The sequence below is a fragment of the Notamacropus eugenii genome, chromosome 2 (assembly GCF_028372415.1).
Source record: "Notamacropus eugenii isolate mMacEug1 chromosome 2, mMacEug1.pri_v2, whole genome shotgun sequence".
Classification (NCBI taxonomy): Eukaryota; Metazoa; Chordata; class Mammalia; order Diprotodontia; family Macropodidae; genus Notamacropus; species Notamacropus eugenii.
The window spans coordinates 27,320,320-27,339,898 of record NC_092873.1 but is presented as its reverse complement, the minus strand read 5'-3'; the positions used below and the strand labels follow the sequence as shown (position 1 = coordinate 27,339,898).

Here is a 19,579-nt window from a genome sequence, read left to right as displayed (position 1 = left end):
AAAAAAGGCAAGGGCAGCAATCATGATCTCAGACAAAGTGCACTGGGGGAGCGTGTGGTGGGGCTGGAGGGTGCAGGGCTGCTCTTCCCCACACAAGGTTCTCCTCACATGTGAGCCCACGGATAAGGCTCAGTTCTGAAGTGAGGGGCCTGGAGGAGGCCCAAGGCCACAGGTCAGCGCTTCCCCCTGAACACAAGCTCAGCAGCTCAGCCTGACCTGGGCCAAGCAGGAGGGCAAGCCTGCTCCCTCACGCACACATGCTCTTTACTCACCCTGGGACGATGGTGGATGGGACGACCAGGAGCATCAGCAGCTGGGCCTGATGCAAAGCCTCCACCACATGAGTCAGTGTGTGCAGGAGATCTCTGAAAGAGAGAGGAAACATTTCATCCCAAAATACAGGGGACAGCAGCACCATGCCTTAGCAGACCCAGCTCAAGGAGGAGCTCCCTTCCCTGTCCTTCTGCTCAGACTCTGGGGGGCACTTGGGCTACATGCGATCACAAGCCCCTACTGGGGAGGCAATCCCTGCCCTCCTGCGATAAAGCCCCTACTGGACAGACCGTGGGAGGAGGTACAAGATCAGCCTCTGTCTGCATCCTTCTCCCCTCTGCCTCAGTTCCTTCCCTCACAAAAAAAAAATGAGGATGAACAAGAACTGAGTCCCCCCATTCTTACATCATGGACCCCTCTGTCAACCTGGACAAGTCAGTGATTAAGCACCTACTATGTGCCAAGGATACAAAAAGGACAAAACCAGTCTACTCTCTGGCTCCACACTGGTCTGATGGGCCAGTGGTCCTATTACTCATCTCTTAGACTGTTTTTAAATGTGTGAAATACAGTATGGAGGATTACTGAGGAAGTTAATGTTTTTCTTAAAAGCAGTTCCCCAACCCCAGGTTAAGGACCCCTGACAACAGGGAACTAAAAAGGTGAACCACAGTCATTTCATCCCAACCATACCCATGAGGAGTCTCCATGGAACACACATCACTGCATTTGATCCTCTTGAAGCCAAGGAATCACTGAATCTGAAAGCTGGAAGAGGCACTGGAGCCACTGAGGCCACATGTACCTAAAAGGAGCCCCTACACTCTGACAAGTGGCTCTCACACCTCTGCTTGAAGCCTTTCAAAAATGGCCCCTTCCATCTGGGTGCAGCTCTCCCCACCGTCAGCTCCTGGTTCTGTCCTCTGGCACCAAACACTCTCTTCCACATGACTCATGTCCCCTTTGGCCCTTTCCTTAGTTGCTTTAACCCATTACAGGGACAAGCACAGATCCCCATGTTATCATCCCCATTTTGCAGATAAGGAAACTGAGGCAGCAACTGGCCCAGGGTCACAGAGCTGAGGTAGGATTTGAACTCAGATCTTCTCGACTCCAGGCCCAGTACCCTATCCACTGCATCGCCTTAATGCCCCAAAGTCTGACATATGCTGCGTTCTGTGCCCATGGTGCCCCTCCTCTGCTGGCTCACCTCTACCCCAGGAATCAAAATCAAGCTCCCTGGCCTCTAGCAGCCACTTCTGGCATTTTTTACCTCCTCTTTTTTGGAAATGGAAATGACACCTGCCCTTCCCTGACCTTGCAGACATTGACGTTTTGTTCTAAGCCAGACATCCAAGTCCAAGGCACTCCCTATCCATCCCAGAGGCAAAGAAGGAGCCGGTGAAGGGGAGCTCCAGGGGAATAGGGAGTGCCAGTCACAGCCCTCCTCACCATGGGAACATGTGAGGAGTGCAGCTCCACAGGAACAGTGAGGAGTTACAGGAAGGCCTACTTAGATGATGACAGACAGGCTGCTGGGCAACCTTGGCACAGGTCTTGGCACATGGGCGGGAGGTGCTGCTGGCTGGGGAAAACCATGTAAATTGTTGGGGGAGAGCTGGCAGAGGGAGTTTCCTGTGGCCTTTGCCCTGGGTCTCTCCCCTTGCCCACCTCAGTGTCATGGGGGTTGGGGCTCTCTTGGTCTTGGTCTGCCAGGGCAAGAGCAGAGGGCAGCTGTTAGCCCTACTTTTATCCACTGAGCTGGAGTCCAGCATCAGTGCCAAAGCCAGAGTCAGAGAGTAAAGGACGGAAACCAGCCAGAAAAATCTGGCTTGTGGCAACATTCCCTCAGGCCTCAGGACACAGAGGCCAGGGAAACACTCTCCAAGAGAAGTGTGATCTCAAGAGCGCTGCTAAAGCCCTGGTGAACCTTGGCCAAGTGGAAGGGCCAGCACCTCCTTCCTCTGGAACTAAGGGAAGCGAGAGAAGGAGCAAGAACCAGTGGAAGGCCAGGGGGCTTGAAGCCTAGCTCCCTCTTCCTATTTGAGATGTTGGATTCTCACCAGAAATTTGAGAGATCATCCCTTAAAGCAGCTTGGGAGTTACATGGCCTAGTCAGTCCTGCTGGTCTTGGCCACAGCAGAGAGCCCCGACCCAGCTGTGCCCCCGCAATGCAGGCAGAAGCAGAGCCTGCAGGGAAAGGCAAAGGTTGGGGAGTCAGGCTGCTCGGCCTGCTACAAGAGGGGCCTTCTACTGGGTGTGCCCTTGTGTGTGAGCCCATGGGAGTGACACTATAAAGAGAATTCCTGAGGTGCCTCAGCTAGAGAGAATATCAGGGAAACGTTAGAAAAACAGCATGCCCAGAAGAGGGCAGGAGGAAGTTCAGGGGGCTAGGAGAAGGGAGCACAGCAATGTTGTTACTAGCCAGGTCACTGTAATTCACATTCTGCTTTACAAAAGAGAGCGCCATGTCACCAGCAATCCTCCCTTCTGTTCATTTTACAAGGAAATGCCTGTTTGCCGACATCTGTCAAGCTCAGATTCACCAAAAAAGAAACGATGCCAGGCTGTGGGAAGGACGGAAGCTCCAGGACCCATTCAGGGGGGCTGTCCCAGGCAGGAACACTGGCCCCAGGCTCAGGGAGCTTGGAGGAGATACAGGCAGAGTGGGGACTGCCTCTTCTGGACATGACCTGATGCCAGGAGCCAGGTGGCATGGACCATGGCCCTTCCAGGAGCTGGCTCAGGTCACCCAAGTCCACTCTGTGAAAAGGAGCTGGTACTGGCAAGTTCAGAGGTCAACCAGATTGCAAGGGGAACTAGTGATCTACCCAAGAGGACAGACTTGAATCCAATCAGGCAAAGAAAGGCTGCGTGTCATGTGTGTGTGTTTGTGCGGAGGGCATGCCCTCCTTGGCAGCAGTGAGCCAGGGTTCTGCATTAACAAGCCAAGTGGTTCCTGGCAGCCAGGAAAGGCAGTGAGGACAGCTAGCTCCCTCAGCAGGGGGCCTAGATTAAAACCCTGCCTCAGCCACAAGTGGGATGCCCCTTCCCCCTTCAGCTCCTTGCTCTGTGAAGGGAAGGGCCTAAGCCTTCCTGGAAGCCCACGACTGAGAACAAAGGAAAAAACCCCCAAATTCTTCTTAAAATATAGTTCAGGTTCTACAGGAATTCTAAACAAGTGAAGTTTGTGTAGGGAACCTCTCCCCCTCTCCCACGTGCCCCATGCCTCAGGGTCTGGGAGTTCTGCTGGCCCATGATCTTTCCTCATGGCCCCGGGGGTGAGAGGACACAGCAACTATCTCCCAGCACCCCAACAGTCCTCCCCTACGAGGTGAGCTATTCCTGGGGGCTCCAGAAGAGGCTGGACTCTGGGACTCCTGGCTCTCCCTGCCAGGGGCTTCTGCGGCAGCCTGGGTTGCTCCCTTAAGTCTCCCCAAGCACCCCCTGGTGGCTGCCTTGAGGCTACACCTGCTGCTGCCTTCTGAAGGTGCCCATTCACCAAGAAGACTCTGGGGGTACAATGGAAAATACGTTCCTCCCTCTCTTCCCCAAGGGCAGAATGCCAACCCTGTTAGGTACCATCACGGCTCCAGGGGGACAGCAGCTCATGGAAGCACTGGCAGAGGGGAGTACAGTAGGAGCTTGGCCCACACTCCAGCCCTCCCACTTGCTACCCTCTGCCTCCATCCCCCCACCATCCTCTTGGGCCCTGTTTTTGCTCCCTTCACTCCCTTAGCACCACCTGGGGGAAGGGAGGATGGGCTGCTGGGCAGTCTGGTTGAAGTGAAAGGCCAGAGTCAAGGCCCCCCCAAATCCAGCAGAGATTGTGTTGGGATCAGGAAAGAGGAGAAACCTGGCCTGAAGGAAGCCCAAAACAGACTGTGAGACTGTATCACTGGGAGGATACCAGGCATGGGGGCCTGGATGGCCTGCTCCGCCTACCTCCTGGGACCTAGCTCTAACCAAGGAGGCAAAGTGGGCTTGCCCATGGCTCCCACAGTTCCCAATTCTGTAGCCCTGCAGGAAAAGCTGAGGTTCACTCCCATGTCCCCATGACCTTTCTCCTCTCCAGGGGAAACACGCCCAAATCCCTTCTGCCAGTCCTGCTGCAGGCCTCTCTCAATGTGGCCAGCAGAGAAAGAGGGGGAGGGCCATGGGAACAAGCCTTTATCTAGCACCTACTGTGTGCTAGGCCCATGCTGAGCATGAACACATGTCTTCTCCTTTGAAGCTCACAACAACCCTGTCAGGGAAGTGCCGTTCTGAGTCCCATGTGACTCACTCAGACCCCCAGGACCTTTTCAGACAAACTGCTGTCTTGCCATGCCTTTCCCACTAGAAGACAGGTCATTTCAGGAACCCAGGTGTGCCCGATGAACACCGCCTGAAGGATGGGAGCCATGTCCCTGCACTGGGGACCAGACTTGTGGGAATCTCCCCCCCCGCATCTGTCTGTCACATTGGCTTATGGGCGCTTGCTCTCCAGGGCTGGTGTGGCCCTCCCTTGTGATGACCTCTCCCAGTTCCTTTGGAGCTGACTTCTCCCCAGGGCCCAGAATTACACTTGGAAAGCCCTCAGCATGGTGCCTGGCACATAGTAGGCATTCTGTAAATGCTCAGTCCTTTCCCCTTGGCCATAGTGTGAGCAGGAGAGTTGTGAGTTCTTGTCTGCCCACCCCACTAGGGCCAGTGCTCGCTATTGGCCTCAAAGGGCCTGGCGCAAATGTTTAGAAACAATTAGAAAAGCACAGCCCACCCTCCTAAAGCTTGTCGAGGAGCCTGGAGGTGGGCGGGGGTTAGGGTTAGAGGCAAGAGGGTGTGCCATGAAATACTGAAATTCTATTTCACTACTGATGCTGCCTCCAAGGCAGCTGGGTCTCGAGCCAGTTGGAGCTCACAGTCTGTCCCCGGAGGAGGGTCCCACAGCATGCTGGGCCCCAATCCCTTGCCAACCCGCATCCTGGGCTCTCCCTTTCCTGCAGAAGGCTCTGAAGCCCCAGGATTCCCTGCTCTTCTACCCAAGACTCCTGAGCTGTCCTTCCCTCTGTCCCCTCACTGCTGGCCAGTCTACTCCCTGAAATGAATGACTCTGGGGCACCTTGCACAGAGCAAAGTAGTCTGAGGGCTACAGGCACCTGGTGCTTTAGGGCTGGGGGAGGAAGCCGGATGGTTTGAGTCAGGACCAGGGATAGCCTAGAAACCCCACCCCCTGCTCCCCAATCCCATCCTTGTCTGGAGCATCTGGGTCTCACTTCATATCAAGCCTCAAGGGGCCTCCAATGCCCTTGGCTCTCCCTCTATGGCACACAGGCTTAGAGGCAGCCCTCGTATCTCCCCCCACCACCACCCCTGCCCCAGTTTGGATGCTCCTCCACCTCTCAGGGGCCTCCCCAACTCTAGTACCAGAACTGTACACAATCCTCTGGACAGGGCTGGACAAGAGCAGGGCACAGGCGGAATCTGAGATCACACATGCTTTTGTGGTGGCTATGTCACTGACCCAGCCAGAGCTCACAGGCCTTGCAGTCAAACCTCCCTGACTCTGCTCTTCTCCAGCTGATTTTTTTGAACCCTAGGGTTAGCCTTTCCATTGTTCCTTATTAAAGTGCACCTTCTCAGTTGGTCCAGTGCCTAAGCTTGTCAAGACAGCTTTCCTGGCCTTTGGATCCTGGCCCTGTTACAGCAGGTTAGCTCCTCCTCTCAGTAGAGCCTTGAGGTCCTGCCCCAGAGGCCTCTTGTTTAGTGGACAAGGGGCTATTGGTGACAGAACTGGATCTCACCAGGCAGTGAAAGTCAGTCTCTGACGCCCTCTGGTGGCCACTTCTCCACTCACTGGTGGGGGCGGGGGGGAGGCCCAGAAAGGGTGCAGAGACCTCAGGCGAGCAAACTAAGAAAGCAGGGTTGTACCACCTTTCTTTAATCATTCAATAAGCATGCACGAAGGACAATTGTGTGCCAGGGACCAGGCTAGGGGCTGGTACCCAAAGATAAAACTCTCTTTGCCCTCCTAAAAGTCATTCTAAATAGTATGGTCCAATGGAGGGTGCCCTGGCCTTGAGTGTAATCCTGTGTCTGATGCTTGGCACCTGTGTGACCCTGGGTAAGTCACCCACTCCCTAGGCCTGTTTCTTCACCTGGGGCAAGTGGACAAAGCACCTCCACCCTGACCTCCCAGGGCAGTCGTGAGGATGTGCAGGCCCTTGGTACTCCACGTCTGGCACCAAGTGAGTGCTACAGAAATGCTGGCCATTGTGATGACCCATCAAAGGAAAGGGCTGGACAAGAGAGTCCTTCCAGGTCTGGGCCTCTGTTATCCTACTGGGGAGAATCAACCAAAAAAATGCCCAACTGATCCTCAATATGGTGGTGGAGAGGGTTCAGGCTTGGGCTCAGGCTTTGGGGGAAGCTGGGCCTTCACTCTGCTGTCCAGGCACAGAGATGGGAGATGTGGGCTAATCTGGCAACGTCCTTGGACAGCACGCAAAAGGCTGAAACCCACAAAGATGTGAGAAGACGGCCTCCAAGGCAAAGTGACACTAATGGGATCCTCATGCTGGTAAGGCTGGAGCCCAGCAATGGACAGACAGGCCAGTGACTTGAAGTTGGCTGGGAGGTTCATTATTTACTTCATGGAGAGAATGGAAGGCCCCGGTGATGACGGCCTCAAAGAATGCCACAAAGATCAAGCTGCTTAAGCTCTGCTGGGTTCTGCCCCTGCCACCCTGTACTCCCACAGGGTTGGTCACCTTCTCCATGTGGAGAAGCTCTGCATCTGTATAGCTGGCCGTCACCCTTTTCCTGACCTCCAGTACCACCTGCCTGCTGCACATCCCCGACTCAACTTGCCAAGATGTGCAGAAAGAAGTAACAGCCCAGAGCACACGAGGCCCCAGCTTGGCATGAGATGGGGAAGTATGGATACGGTATTGTCTCCTAACTTGTGGAGGGAGGCCCCTCACATCCTTCCCCTTCCCTCCTCCTGGCTCACTGCCCTTCTGCTGGCCTAGTTCCTGCCCCAGGCTCGACCCTGTGGTCAGTCAGTTTAACAATCTACCTGGCTCAGGTGCCTTCTCTGCCTCTGGCTTCCAGCTGGGTTTCCTGATTTCCTGTTATTAGTGACTTGCCCTCCCTCCCCCATCTCTTTTGGATTTTCTGATACATGTCTGTGTTGTGTTCAGTCTGTCAGTCAGCAAGCACTGAGCACCTACTATGTGCCACGCACGATGCTAAGTGCTGGGCAAACCTATGCCATAGTTCCAAAGAAGAGATAAGACACAAACAGCCATGTGCCGATATAGCAGGTACAGGCTGATTGGGGAGCCACCTCCGAGGGAAAGTGCTAAGACTGAGGAGTTCCAGGGCCCTCTTTGGCCCCAAGAGTCTCTATTCTGTCCTTGTGCCCCAAGCCAAGCATGTGTCATACGGTGATGGCTACGTGGTGAAGAAGCGTTTCTAGAGTGCTTTAAGGGGTGCTAATATTGCGGGTCTGCTGTGGTTTGATCTCCTGAGCCAGAGAAGGCCCCACCTGATTGTGGGCATCTTGGTCTCTGGACCTCCCCCCACCCTAAAAGCCAGGGGCCCAGCTGGACTCTTCTCTTGCCCATCACCTCTCCAAAGTCGAGTGGCCATGCCTGCTCAGTGGGGCTTCTACCACCATTCCCCCCAGTCCCCTTCTCTCCCTTCACAGAGCCCATGGCCACCTGAGCTCAGTCCCTCCTCACCTCTCATGGGGCTGACCCTTCTCTCAGCTGCCACAAGCACCTCACTAAGGACCAGGTCCAACTGGGGATGAAGTCCCTCCATAACCTGACCACACTCTCCAGCCTGATCTGATGCACTTTGGCAGCTAGGGCTAGAGAAATTCATTTATTCGTGGATGCCCTCTCTCCCTCCAAGCCAAGCTGTACATAAATATCCTGCCCCATCAGTTCAACCCAACTCGCCTTCACTAAGCACCAGCTGCATGCCAGGCCATCTCTGTCCAGCATGGGCTGACATTCAGAGAACTGTAGGGTAACCTGAGGAGGGAAGAGCACACTAACAAGTGAGATGAGACAGCAGAGAGTGATATCTGAGCTGAGCCCTAAAGGAAACCAGGGATTCTAAGAGGAGGTGAGGAAGGAAAGCATTCTGGGCATAGGGAACAGCCTGGGCAAAGGTGCAGAGATGGGAGATAAAATACAGAGTTCAGCGAATAGGTCTACCTTCTGACCAGCAGTGCAAGACACTCACATACACAGACACAACACAGACACACACAAACACACACAACACAGAGACAGACACACACAGACACTCACGGAGACACACACACAACACAGACACAAAGACAGACAGACACAGACACACATAATACAGAGACAGACACACAACACAGACACACATACACGAGATAGACAGACACACAGACAGACAACACACCACACAGACACACACACAGACACACATATGCAGACATTCCAGTTTCTCCTTATGGTGTGTCTCCCCTGTCAGACTCTAAGCTCATTAAATTAAATTCGTGTCCCGGCACTTAGCACACTGGTTCTAGCTCTCTGGCCTATCTGTCTGTCTCCTTGGCTTTTCTCATGCCCGCATGTCCATCTGTCAGCCTGACATGTTTGGCTAGAGTAGACTGTGATTGAGAGTAATGTGAAATAAGCCTGGGAAGGGAGATGGGGGGCCAAGGGGATGGGCCACCATCACATGCCAGGTCCTCCTATTTGATCCCGGAGGCAGCAGGGGCTGGCAGGGCTTTCTGACTTAGGGAAAGCTCCTTTTTTACAGCCTCCCAGTTGGAAGGGGCCTCAGGCTCTCCCAGTCCTTGGCCCACGGACCACGCTGCTTCAAGGGTGGGTAAAGCAGTTGGCTCAAATTGGCTCATGAAGCCTCAAAAGTAGGTGGGGAGGATGGATGGCTGGGGTCTTATAGCCCAGCAGGAGGCCCTCAGTCTTCCTGCCTCCCTCAGGGGTCTCTGCAGCTCCTCTCTGCTCCAGTTCAGGCCCACTGTGCCAGCAGTCCTTTCTTCCCACCTGACATGCTTCTTTACAGAAGACAAGCTGGAACTGGGACAGGCTCTACAGTATGACAGGTAGGGGAGCGACTCCCCAGTACCACAAAGGGTATCCTTTTCTTGCCCATTTCCGCCCTCCCCCTTAGCTGTCACAGTGACTCCAGGTATGAAAGCTCACCCTCCAGTGTGCCCTCAGGCCCTCTGCTCTTCCTCCATACCTCAGAGGTGAGCAGTGGGCAGGTGGCTGCCCCCTTCATAATAAAAGTGATGAGAGAGATCAACTCCAGGGGCTTTCACTGCTTCTGGGAACCAAACTCCTCCTTTGGCTTTGAAAGCCATTCTCCCTTCCCGTTTCACCGACCCTGACCTGTCCTCTCCACTGCCCTCCAGCCAGACCAGCCTTCTCTGAATTCCTTACACACGGCACTCCATCCGCCTTCAAGTCTCTGCACTGCCCTGTCCTCCTGGAATGGCCTTCTTCCTCTCTTTGCTTTCCGAAATCCCTCTCTCCCTTTTAAGACTCACTGACATGCCCCTTCTGCTGAAAGCCTTTCCTGTTTCATGTTCCCACTAGTTGCTTGGGCCCTCTACCTTGTTCTGAGTCTGTATATTCCTACAGATGGACATGGATTCAGCCACTTGAACCAAGACAATATCTTGTGCTCAGTAAGCCAAACCATAACGACTCTGTGCTGGTATTTCCCTGGCAGTAACCCCCGGGCAGTTACCCCTGACAACCCCCAGACAGGAACCCCTTGACATTAACACCCTCCCCCCGAAGCACTAACCCCTTGGCTCTCAGGCCCTCACTTACTTTTGCTGCTCTTGCAAGGAGGGGCTCCAGACCTCCAACACGTAGCCATCAAAATGCTTATTCTGAAAGACAAAGGAGATTGGCTGCTCTGTCACTGGCAATGCATCTGGGAAGATGAAGGCAAGTTGATTCTCTAAAGTAAACCCCAGGGTAGCTTAGCAGCTTTACCACCCTGCCCTTCCTCAGTTACCTCCAACAACAAAAGAGCCTCTGCAGCCAGACCTCTCTCTACCACCTCCTTCTGACACTGGGTAAGCAGCTGAGGATAGGGGAGGCACAAAGCCTTCAGAGCCTGGAGCTCAGGCCCTGTCACTTTCTCTTCCAATTTTTCCCACCTTTTCTTTGTGACCTTGGAGTCCTGGGCCTGGAATCCTGAGTCCTGAGCCCAGAGCTTGGAGTCCCAAGCTTAGCAGAGATTTGTCACACTGGCCTGGATGGTGGGGGAGGCTAAAATTCTGGCAGTGGAATCAAGTAGTGGGACCAAGAACGTAGTGTGTCAAGGCAAGGGTGGACAGAGCTCAAGGACAGAGAGGGCTAGTCCAACAGCTGTGAGGACAGATGCTTAACAGAAGATGTTCACAAGTGTGGCCTGGCCACAGGCAGCTACGCTGGATGGACACATCCTCTGCATCCTGCTTGTCACTCCTTATAGTACTCCATCACAATCATATACAACTTGTTCAGTCATTCCCCAATGGATGGGCATCCCTTTAATCTCTGATTCTTTGCCACCACAAAAAGTGCAGCTATCAATATTTTTGTACATGTATGTCCTTTTCCTTCTAATCTCTTTGGGTTACCAACCTAGTAGGGTCAAAGGGTATTCAGTTTTATAGCCCTTTGAGCATAGTTTCAAATTGCTCTCCAGAAGGGCTGGATCGGTTCACAATTCCACCAACAGTGCATTAGTGTCCCAGTTTCTCCACCTCCCCTACAACATTGATCATTTTCCTTTTTTTGTCATATCAGCCAATCTGAGAAGTGAGAGCTGGTATCTTAAAGTTGTTTTCATTCGCATTTCCCTAATCAACAGTGACTTAGAGTATTTTTCATGTGGCTATTGATATTTATTTTTTGTCTTCTGGAAATTGCCTGCTCATATCCTTTGACCATTTATCAACTGGGGAATGATTCAGTCTTCTTTTTTCTGAAGTGAGTCAGGGTGAAGTGACTTGCCCAAGATTCCACAGCTTGTAAGTGTCTCAGGCAGGATTTAAATTCAGCTTCTCCTGACTCCATGGCCAGTGCTCTAACTAACGCAACACCTGGCTGCCCCTATGACCTGTATTCTTAGAGATCTGACTTGGTTCTTTGTATATTTGAGAAATGAGATCTTAGTTGGGAAAATTTGTTGTAAAAAATTTTCCCCAGTTTTCTGTTTTCCTTCTAATCACTGCAGTGGTTTAGTTTGTGCAGACCTTTGTAATTTAATCAAAATTATCTAGTTTATTTCCTATATCACTACCTATCTCTTGTTCTGTCATAAATTCTTCCCTTACCCATTGATCTAACAGGTAAAATGTTCCACACTCCCCTAATGTGCTTAAGACATCACCTTTTTTGTCTAAATCACATGCCCATTTTCAACTTATCTTGGTATATCATGTGAAATATTGGTGTATACCTGTTTCTGGCAAACTACTTTCGAGTTTTCCCGGCAACTTCTGACAAATGGTGACTTTTTGTCCCCAAATCTCGGGCGTGTGCATTTGTCAAACACTAGATCACCATGGGTGTTTTACTACCGGGCAGTGCCTCTCGTCTGCTCCTGGTCCACTGCTCGATGGATCACTGCTCTATAACAGAGTCTGACCGGCTGCTGCTGCGCCACCTTCCTTCACATCCTGATTTTCCTGACCTTTTCTTCTTCCACATGAATTGTTATTGTTATTTTTCTAGCTCTATATGATAACATTGGCATAACACTAAATAAGTAAGTTAATTCAGGTAGAATTGGCTCAGCCTGCCCATCAGCAATCAAAATTCCCCAACGGTTTAGATCTGAACATTTGTGTTAAAAGAGTTTTGCAGCTGTGTTCATGCAGTTCCTGGGTTTGTCTGGGTCAGCAGACTCCCAAGTATTTCACATTGTCTTGTATTGTTGTTTAGCTGTTTTCTGGTCATGTCTGACTCTCCATGACCCCATTTGGGGTTTCCTTGCCAGAGGTACTGCAGTGGTTTGCCATTGCCTTCTCCAGCTCATTTTAGAGATGAGGAAACGCATTTAGGGTGAGGGTGAAGTGACTTGCTCAGGGTCACATAGCTAAATGTCTGAGACTGGAACTGAACTCAGGAAGAGGAATATTTCTGACTCCAGGCCCAGCATGCTATCCACTGTGTCACCTGGCTGCCTACAGTCACTGTCAATGCAATTTCTCTTTCTACCGCTTGCTGCTGGACTTTGTTGGCCATCTATAGAAATGCTGATGGTTTACGTGGGTTTATTTTAAATCCCTCAGCTTTGTTGAAATTGTTATTTCAACTACTTTTTAGTTTATTCCCTGAGTATACCATCATATCATCTGCAAGGAGTAACAGTTGTGTTTCCTCATTGTCTATTCTAATTCCTTCAGTTTCTCTTTCTTCTCTTATTGCTATAGCCTGCATTTCTGGTACAACACTAGAGAAGAGTAGTGGTGAATACAGGAATCCTTACTTCACCCCTGATCTTACTGGGAAGCTTCTGGCTTATCCCCATTACAGATAATGTTTGCTGATGGTTTTAGAGAGATACTAGCTGTTTTCTTTCAACCTTGGGGATGTCACCAAAATGATATCACTCTGTGAGGGTCAAGGTACAGTGTGCCCAACTGTGGCTGATCAGAAGGCTCTACCACACGTTGGGCACAAATGATCCATGTGAACATTTGGGGTGAGGATATATCTCACATTTCCTTTGAGCTACTTCAGTTCTGCTTCCCTCATGGGGTACCCTTCTCTGAGGTGGGCACACCATGCTGGGCGGTCCTGTGCCAGTGCCTCCCATGTCACACAATCAGTTCCAAAGTTCTTCAGAGAGACCTTGAGAGAGTCCTTGCTTCTTCTGACCTCCATGTGAGTGCTTTCCCTGTGTGAGTCCTCCATAAAAGTCTTTTGGGAAAATATATATATTGGCATTCGAATAATGTGGCCAGTCGATCAGTGCTTCACTCTCTACAGTAGAGTTTGAATGCTTGACAGAAAGGACTTCAGAGTCTGGTTCCTTATCTCGCCAGGTGGTCTTCAGAATCTTCCCAAGACAATTCAATTGGAAGTGATTCAGTTTTCTGGCAAGGTGCTGGCATACTGTCCAGGTTTCATGGGCATACAATGAGCTCAGCACAAAGACTCTGTAGACCGTCAGCTTGGTAGTCAGTCTAACACTTCTCTCCCACACTTTCAGAGTATCCCAAACACTGAGCTAACTCTGGCAATGCACTTGTCAACCTCATTATCAATGTGGACATCCCTGGAAAGTATAAAAAGTATACTTTTTTATAAAAAGAAAGTCAAGGTTAAGTGAACTTATCCATAGCATTCAAGATTTTTCCATTTGCTGTAACCAATGGCTCCACATATGGATGGTGTGGTGGTGGCTGGTGAAGCACTTGCGTTTTCTTGGTGTTAATTGTTAGGCAAAGTCACGCACCAACTCTCCCACTTTGGTCTTGACTTGTAGCCTCTTTAGGTTAAACAATTTACACTCAGTGTGGCAGCAGACCTTGATACTGTTTTCATCCTCGTTGATGGTATCTGACAACATTGTTGAAAACATCATGCTAAAAAACACGGAAGCAAGTACACAGCCCTGCTTGACTCCACTGGTGACTGGGAAAGCACAAGAGCATCATCCGTTTTCAGAAAAAGAGAGTATTTATCGTTTTAAGGAAAGTTCCATTTATTCCTGTGCTTTCCAGTGTTTTTAATAGTAATGAGGGTTATGTTTCATCAAATGCTTTTTCTGCATCAAGTGAAATAATCATATGATTTTTGTGGCTTTTGTTATTGATATGGTCAAATATGCTGACAGTTTTTCTAATACTGAACCAGCCCTGCACCACCCACTCATAGTGCATGATCTTTATGATACATTGCTCTAATCTCCTTTCTAGCATTTATTTAAAACTTTTGCATCAACATTTGTTAGAGTAGTGAGTCTACAGTTTTCTTTCTCTGTTTTTGCTCTTCCTGGTTTGGGTACCAGCCCCATATGTGTGATATAAAAGGAATTTAGTAGGGCTTCTTTGCCTATTTTGCCAAGTATTAATTTTGTTTGGTACTGATATCATTTCATTGTCTACAGTGCCTTTTAGCACAATGTCATTTCCTTGCTTATACCTTTTAATTAGGTTTATTTTTGCTTTCACTTTGTTTCAGATCAGGATTCTTATGCCTACTTGTTTTTTTCACTTCAGCTAATGAATAACACATTCTGCTACAGCCCCTAACTTGTACTTTGTCTCTCTGCTTCAAGTGTGTTTCTTGAAAACAGCATATTGTCAGATTTTGGTTTTCAATTCACTCTGTCTGCTTCTGTTTTATGGATGAGTTCATCCCATTTACATTCACAGTTATGATTACCATATATTTCCCTCCATCCTACTTTCCCCCATTTATCTTTCTCTCTCTCTCCTTTTACCCTATACCTCTTCAAAAAGTCTGTTGTGCTTCTGACCACTATCTCCTCCAATCTGCCCTCCCTTCTATCATTCCCCTTCTTGTCTTATCTTCTTTTCCTCCTACTTCCCTGAAGAGGAAGACAGAGTTCTTTGCTCCCCTGAGTGTGTACAGTATTCCCTCTTTGAGCTAGTTCCAATAAGAGTGAGAATCAAGTGTTACCTACCCACCACCACCCCATCTTCCCCTCTACTGTAAAAACTTTTCCTTTCACACCTCTTTTATGTGAGATAATTTACCCCATTCTACCTCTCCCTTCCCTCTTCTCCCAGTGCGCCCCTCTTTCTCACTCCTTTACTTTTTTGAAATCCTATCACAGTCAGTTCACATCTGTGCCCTCTAGTTAAACTTCTTCAAACTGTCCTAATAGTGATAAAGCTCTCAGGAGTTACAAGTATCATATTCCCATGTAGGAATGTAAATACTTCAACTTTAACATGTCCCTTATAATTTCTCTTTCCTGCTCACCTTCTTATGCTTCTTTTGAGTCCTGTATTTGAAAATCAAATTTTCTATTCAGCTCTGGTCTTTGCATCAAGAACGCTTGAAATTCTTCTGTCTTACAGAATCGCCCTCATGGATTATACTCAGTTTTGCTGGGTAGGTGATTCTTGGTTTTAATCCTGTCTCCTTTGCCTTCTAAAATATCACATCCCAAGACCTTCAATCCAGTAATGTAGAAGCTGCTAGATTTTGTGTGATCCTGACTGTGGCTCCATAATATTTGAATTGCTTCTCCTTGTATTGTATTTTCTCCTTGACCTGGGAGGTCTGGAATTTGGCAGTAATATTGCTGGGGGTTTTCAATTGGCAGTCTCTTTCAGGATGATCAGTGAATTTTTCTATTTCTGGTTCTAGAATATTAGGATAGTGTTCTTTGCTCATTTCTTAAAGTATGATGTCTAGACTCTTTTTTTTATTTTGAACATGGCTTTCAGATAATCCAGTAATTCTTAAATGATCTCTCCTTGATCCATTTTCCAGGTCAGTTGTTTTTCCAATGAGATATTTCACATTGTCTTCTATTTTTTCACTTTTTTGACTGTTTTATCGCTTCCTGATGTCTAATGGAGTCATTAGCTTTCACTTGTCCAAATCTAGTTTTAAAGAAATTATTCTCTTCAATAAGCTTCTGTACATCTCCCATTTGCCCAATTCTGTTTTTCAAGGAGTTTTTCTCTTCAGTGGATTTTTGTATCTCTTTTACTATTTGGCCACTTCTGTTTATTACGGTGTTATTTTTATCAGTATTTTTGGTGCCTTCAGTTGACTTTCTTTTCATGATTTTCTTGCAACATTCTCATTTCTTTTCCCAATTTCCCCCCTTCCTCACTTATCTAATTTTTAAAATCCTTTTTTGAGCTTTTCCAGGAATTATTTTGGAGCCTGTGACCAATTCACATATTTTTCTGAAGCTTTGCATATAGTTTTGATTTCACTGTCTTCTTCTGACTTTCTGTCTTGAGCTTGCCTGCTACCATAGCAACTTTCTATGATAATTTTTCTTTTATTGTCTGCTCATTTCCCCGGCCTACTTCTTGACTTATAACTTTGTTAAGGACTTGGGCTTTGCTTGCAGGGTAGAGGGGGCACTGTCCCAAGCTTCAGGCCTTTCTTGCTGCTGTTTTCAGATCTAACTCTGGGGGAGTCTGTAGGTTTGCAATTCTTCCAAGATGGTATGATGTAAAGAGACTGCTCCCCTGGCTTGTGGTCTGATCTGTGAGCCACCACAAACAAACACTTTTCTCTGCCCCAGAACTGTGACCAGGGTTCCTGCACCCTGTGGCCATAAGGGCTAGAAAGTTACTGCTCCTCTTAGCTGTGGATGGTGACCCAGAACTGTACATGGGCAATGCAACAGGATCCTCCTGCACCCAGTGCCAGCCAAGGGTCCCCTGTAATCTCCTTCTGACCAGGTGTCTGACCACTGTACCGTCTGTGGGTTGAGAACTTCCCAAAGCTGCTGCTGCCCATGGTGGCCTGTGCTGTGCATGCTGTGCTGGGCTCCAGGTCTGATGACCACCCCACTGAGACAGACCTCTTCTGCCAACCTCCTAAGTTGTCCTGGGTTGGAAAAGTGTTTCACCCTGACCTTTGTTGGTTCTGGCCCTCCAGGATTAGGTGGGAGGCATTATTTTTAAATTGTTTGGAAGGGACCATGTTGGCTCTACCTTCCCAGGAATCAGGCACTTGAAAGGTCAGCAGCATGGCTGTGGTAGAAGATGGTTTGGGGCACCTGTGGTGTTCTTAGACACTCAATATGCAGCTGGCAAAGAGCAGGCTGCCTGGAGACCCTCTGAGGCTAGAGGGGTCAGGACATTTGGACATTGGTATCAGAGCTTGGTGGAGTTTTCTCACAATTTCACATCTGACCCTCAAGCATGTCAAATGAGTCATATTAGGGGAGGCCTCTGGGGCCCCCAAGGCCTCTCAGGCACCTAAGTGAATTCCTCTCCCTGGACTGGCTGGTCTTTGATCTGGGTGCCTGAAACTTGCCCATCCTAAGTCCCCAGAAGGGGATTCCTGACCAGCAGTTGCTAGGGAGCCCCAAACCAGTGCACCACAATCTCAGACCTTGTGGTCAAGTGTCCCCAGATCCTGGGGAAGTCACCAAGGAAACACTGCCCCACAGGAAAAGGGGTTTCTTGAGACTCACAGTAAGAATCCAATAAAAGCCATTCCCTTCTCAGCTTGAAGGCTGATGGTACCCTAAGGAAGTAAACAGAAGGACGCAGCACAGCAAGAGAATCAATTTAAGAGGAAGGAGCAGCTGGTGGCCAAGCAGCCACCACCCAGCTCCCACCACACAGAATCAATGTGAGCCGGCATGCCACTAAGTGGCCCCTGATGGTGCCAATACCTACCTGTGCCACCTGGACCAAGGTTTTAGCAAGCTCTTCTATCTCATCTTCACTGGTAAACAAACTTTTGTAGTCATCCCGGGTCCACTTGTCAAACAAGATCCGAGGCACTGAAAAGGATAGACCAGTGAGAAGGATGAAGAGCTGGGGAAAGGCCACACATGGGCTCAGTGCTCCTACCCTTGCAGGGAGCTGGCTTTGGGAGTCTCTGGTGGGGGAGAAGAGGAGGAAGGAAGTGGGGAAGGGAAGAGGTAAGGGAGGCCCTGCCTACAGCAGAGTGCCCACTAGGCACCTTGGGCAGCCCAGTCAATTCTCCCCAAAGGAAAGCTGGCAACAGAAATACATGGACACACCTGGATGTGCACATGGCCTTGCTTGCAAGCTGTCTCTGTCTGTCTCCCTCCATCCCTCCCTCCCTGACTTCCCTCTCCTTCTTGAGACCTCAGAAAAAGCTGGCCTGGGGAGGCTAAAAAACAGGCCTGTCAGTCCTCTCTGCCCTAAGCCCACAATAGGGCCAATGCTCTCCATGGTGCTGACCTGCTGGTCTCTAGACTGGCTGGGCAGACCCCGTGCACTCTGGGAGCCCCTGCCTTCCCCCTCAGCCAGGCACCCCCACCCTCAGCCACTCCCCTTCTACATGCCCCACTCACCAATGCGCACATTTTTCGCTTGCTTCTTAACACTTTTCATCCAGTCTGTTAGAAGAGCAAGAGAAGAAATAGAACATGAACCAACAATCCTTGGATGTGCCAGTCCTATACCCCCAGGACAGTGATATCAGTTACATGGCAGCCTGAAGGCAGCTCCAGAAAAGGAGGCTGGCCAGGGTGCTGCCTCTCCCCTGGGGCAGTGCTGGCCAACAAACCAGTCATTTCACAGACAACCCTGGCCCGCTACTGAGCCGACCAATCCCAGCACAGCATCTAGTATCAGCACCCACAGCAGCCTGCCAACAAGAAGCCTAGAAGAGGCAGGCTGCTTTGCCCCCAACTCCTGGCCTTTACCAAGGGACCTAGGAAACTCCTCAGCCTTCCCTTTCCCACATAGCCTGGCAGAGTGGCCCTGTCATAGAGAAGGCAGGGATGGGGACCTTGCTCCTTAAACCCTGCCAGGGTCCTGAACTCTCATCAGGGTCCCCTCTTTTACAGCAAGATCAGTCCTGGTGATTTATTCCCAAACCTGGGCCCCAAACAGCACCTGGAAGAGCCACTGTGGTGCCAAGGGAACATGACCCAGCCACTGAGGACCGTGGAGATATCTCCCCACCACACACACACACACACACACACACACACACACACACACACACACACAGAGGACCCTCTGAAAGAAAGGGGTCAGATGGCCTCCTCTCCCTCCCCCTCCCTCCCCCCAGCCCAGAGCTGCTCAAGCACTGCCCAGGTCCTAGACCTGACCAAAGGGCCCCTGCCCCCGTTCCCAGCTCTCCCTTCCAGGCCACCTGCACCCAGCAGACAGATGGGCAATGAGTGGAGGTACCTTGGTCAGCATCATGAAGGCCCAAGATCTGGTACAGCTCTAGGCCCCTCCTCTTCACCTGCAGCCAGACTGGAGAAATCATGGTGAATTTGTTCCCAAAAATCTTAGCGATGTCGTAGCCATGGCTGTTCCACTTACAAGGGCAGAGGGGAAGGGGCAGACACAACAGAGAGCGCCTTAGTGAGGGTTCCCACAGCACTGAGAGCTAGGGCTGGGGCTGAGGGTCCCAGGGAGAGACCTAGGGCTGGTTGTGCTGCCTTCAGGGGCTGGAGCTCCAGGCAGGGGCTGCTCTGGCTACTGGCTCAAGTGCCAGAAATGAAGTCAGCCTCCTCAGGGAGAAAGGAGGGAAAGAGACTTGGCCAAGGTTATGAGGGAGGTGAGGGGAGGTACCTGAACTCAAGTCCTCAGACTCCGAGCCAGGGAGGTCAAGAATCCACTCCCTGTCTTGGCTTGATCCAGCTGCAC

At 50.2% G+C, this 19,579-nt stretch overlaps 1 protein-coding gene across 1 annotated transcript in view; it reads right to left on the bottom strand.

The window, feature by feature from the left end:
• The window catches only part of CHID1 (chitinase domain containing 1), a 62,379-nt gene that overhangs the window by 34,716 nt on the left and 8,084 nt on the right, over window positions 1-19,579 (bottom strand). Inside the window, exons 5-9 of the mRNA XM_072637392.1 lie at window positions 19,115-19,247; window positions 18,268-18,312; window positions 17,621-17,727; window positions 10,101-10,162; window positions 273-365 (exon numbers count right to left, since the gene is read on the bottom strand). Coding sequence (XP_072493493.1) covers window positions 273-365; window positions 10,101-10,162; window positions 17,621-17,727; window positions 18,268-18,312; window positions 19,115-19,247 — 440 coding nt within the window. The remainder of the gene's footprint in view (window positions 1-272; window positions 366-10,100; window positions 10,163-17,620; window positions 17,728-18,267; window positions 18,313-19,114; window positions 19,248-19,579) is intronic.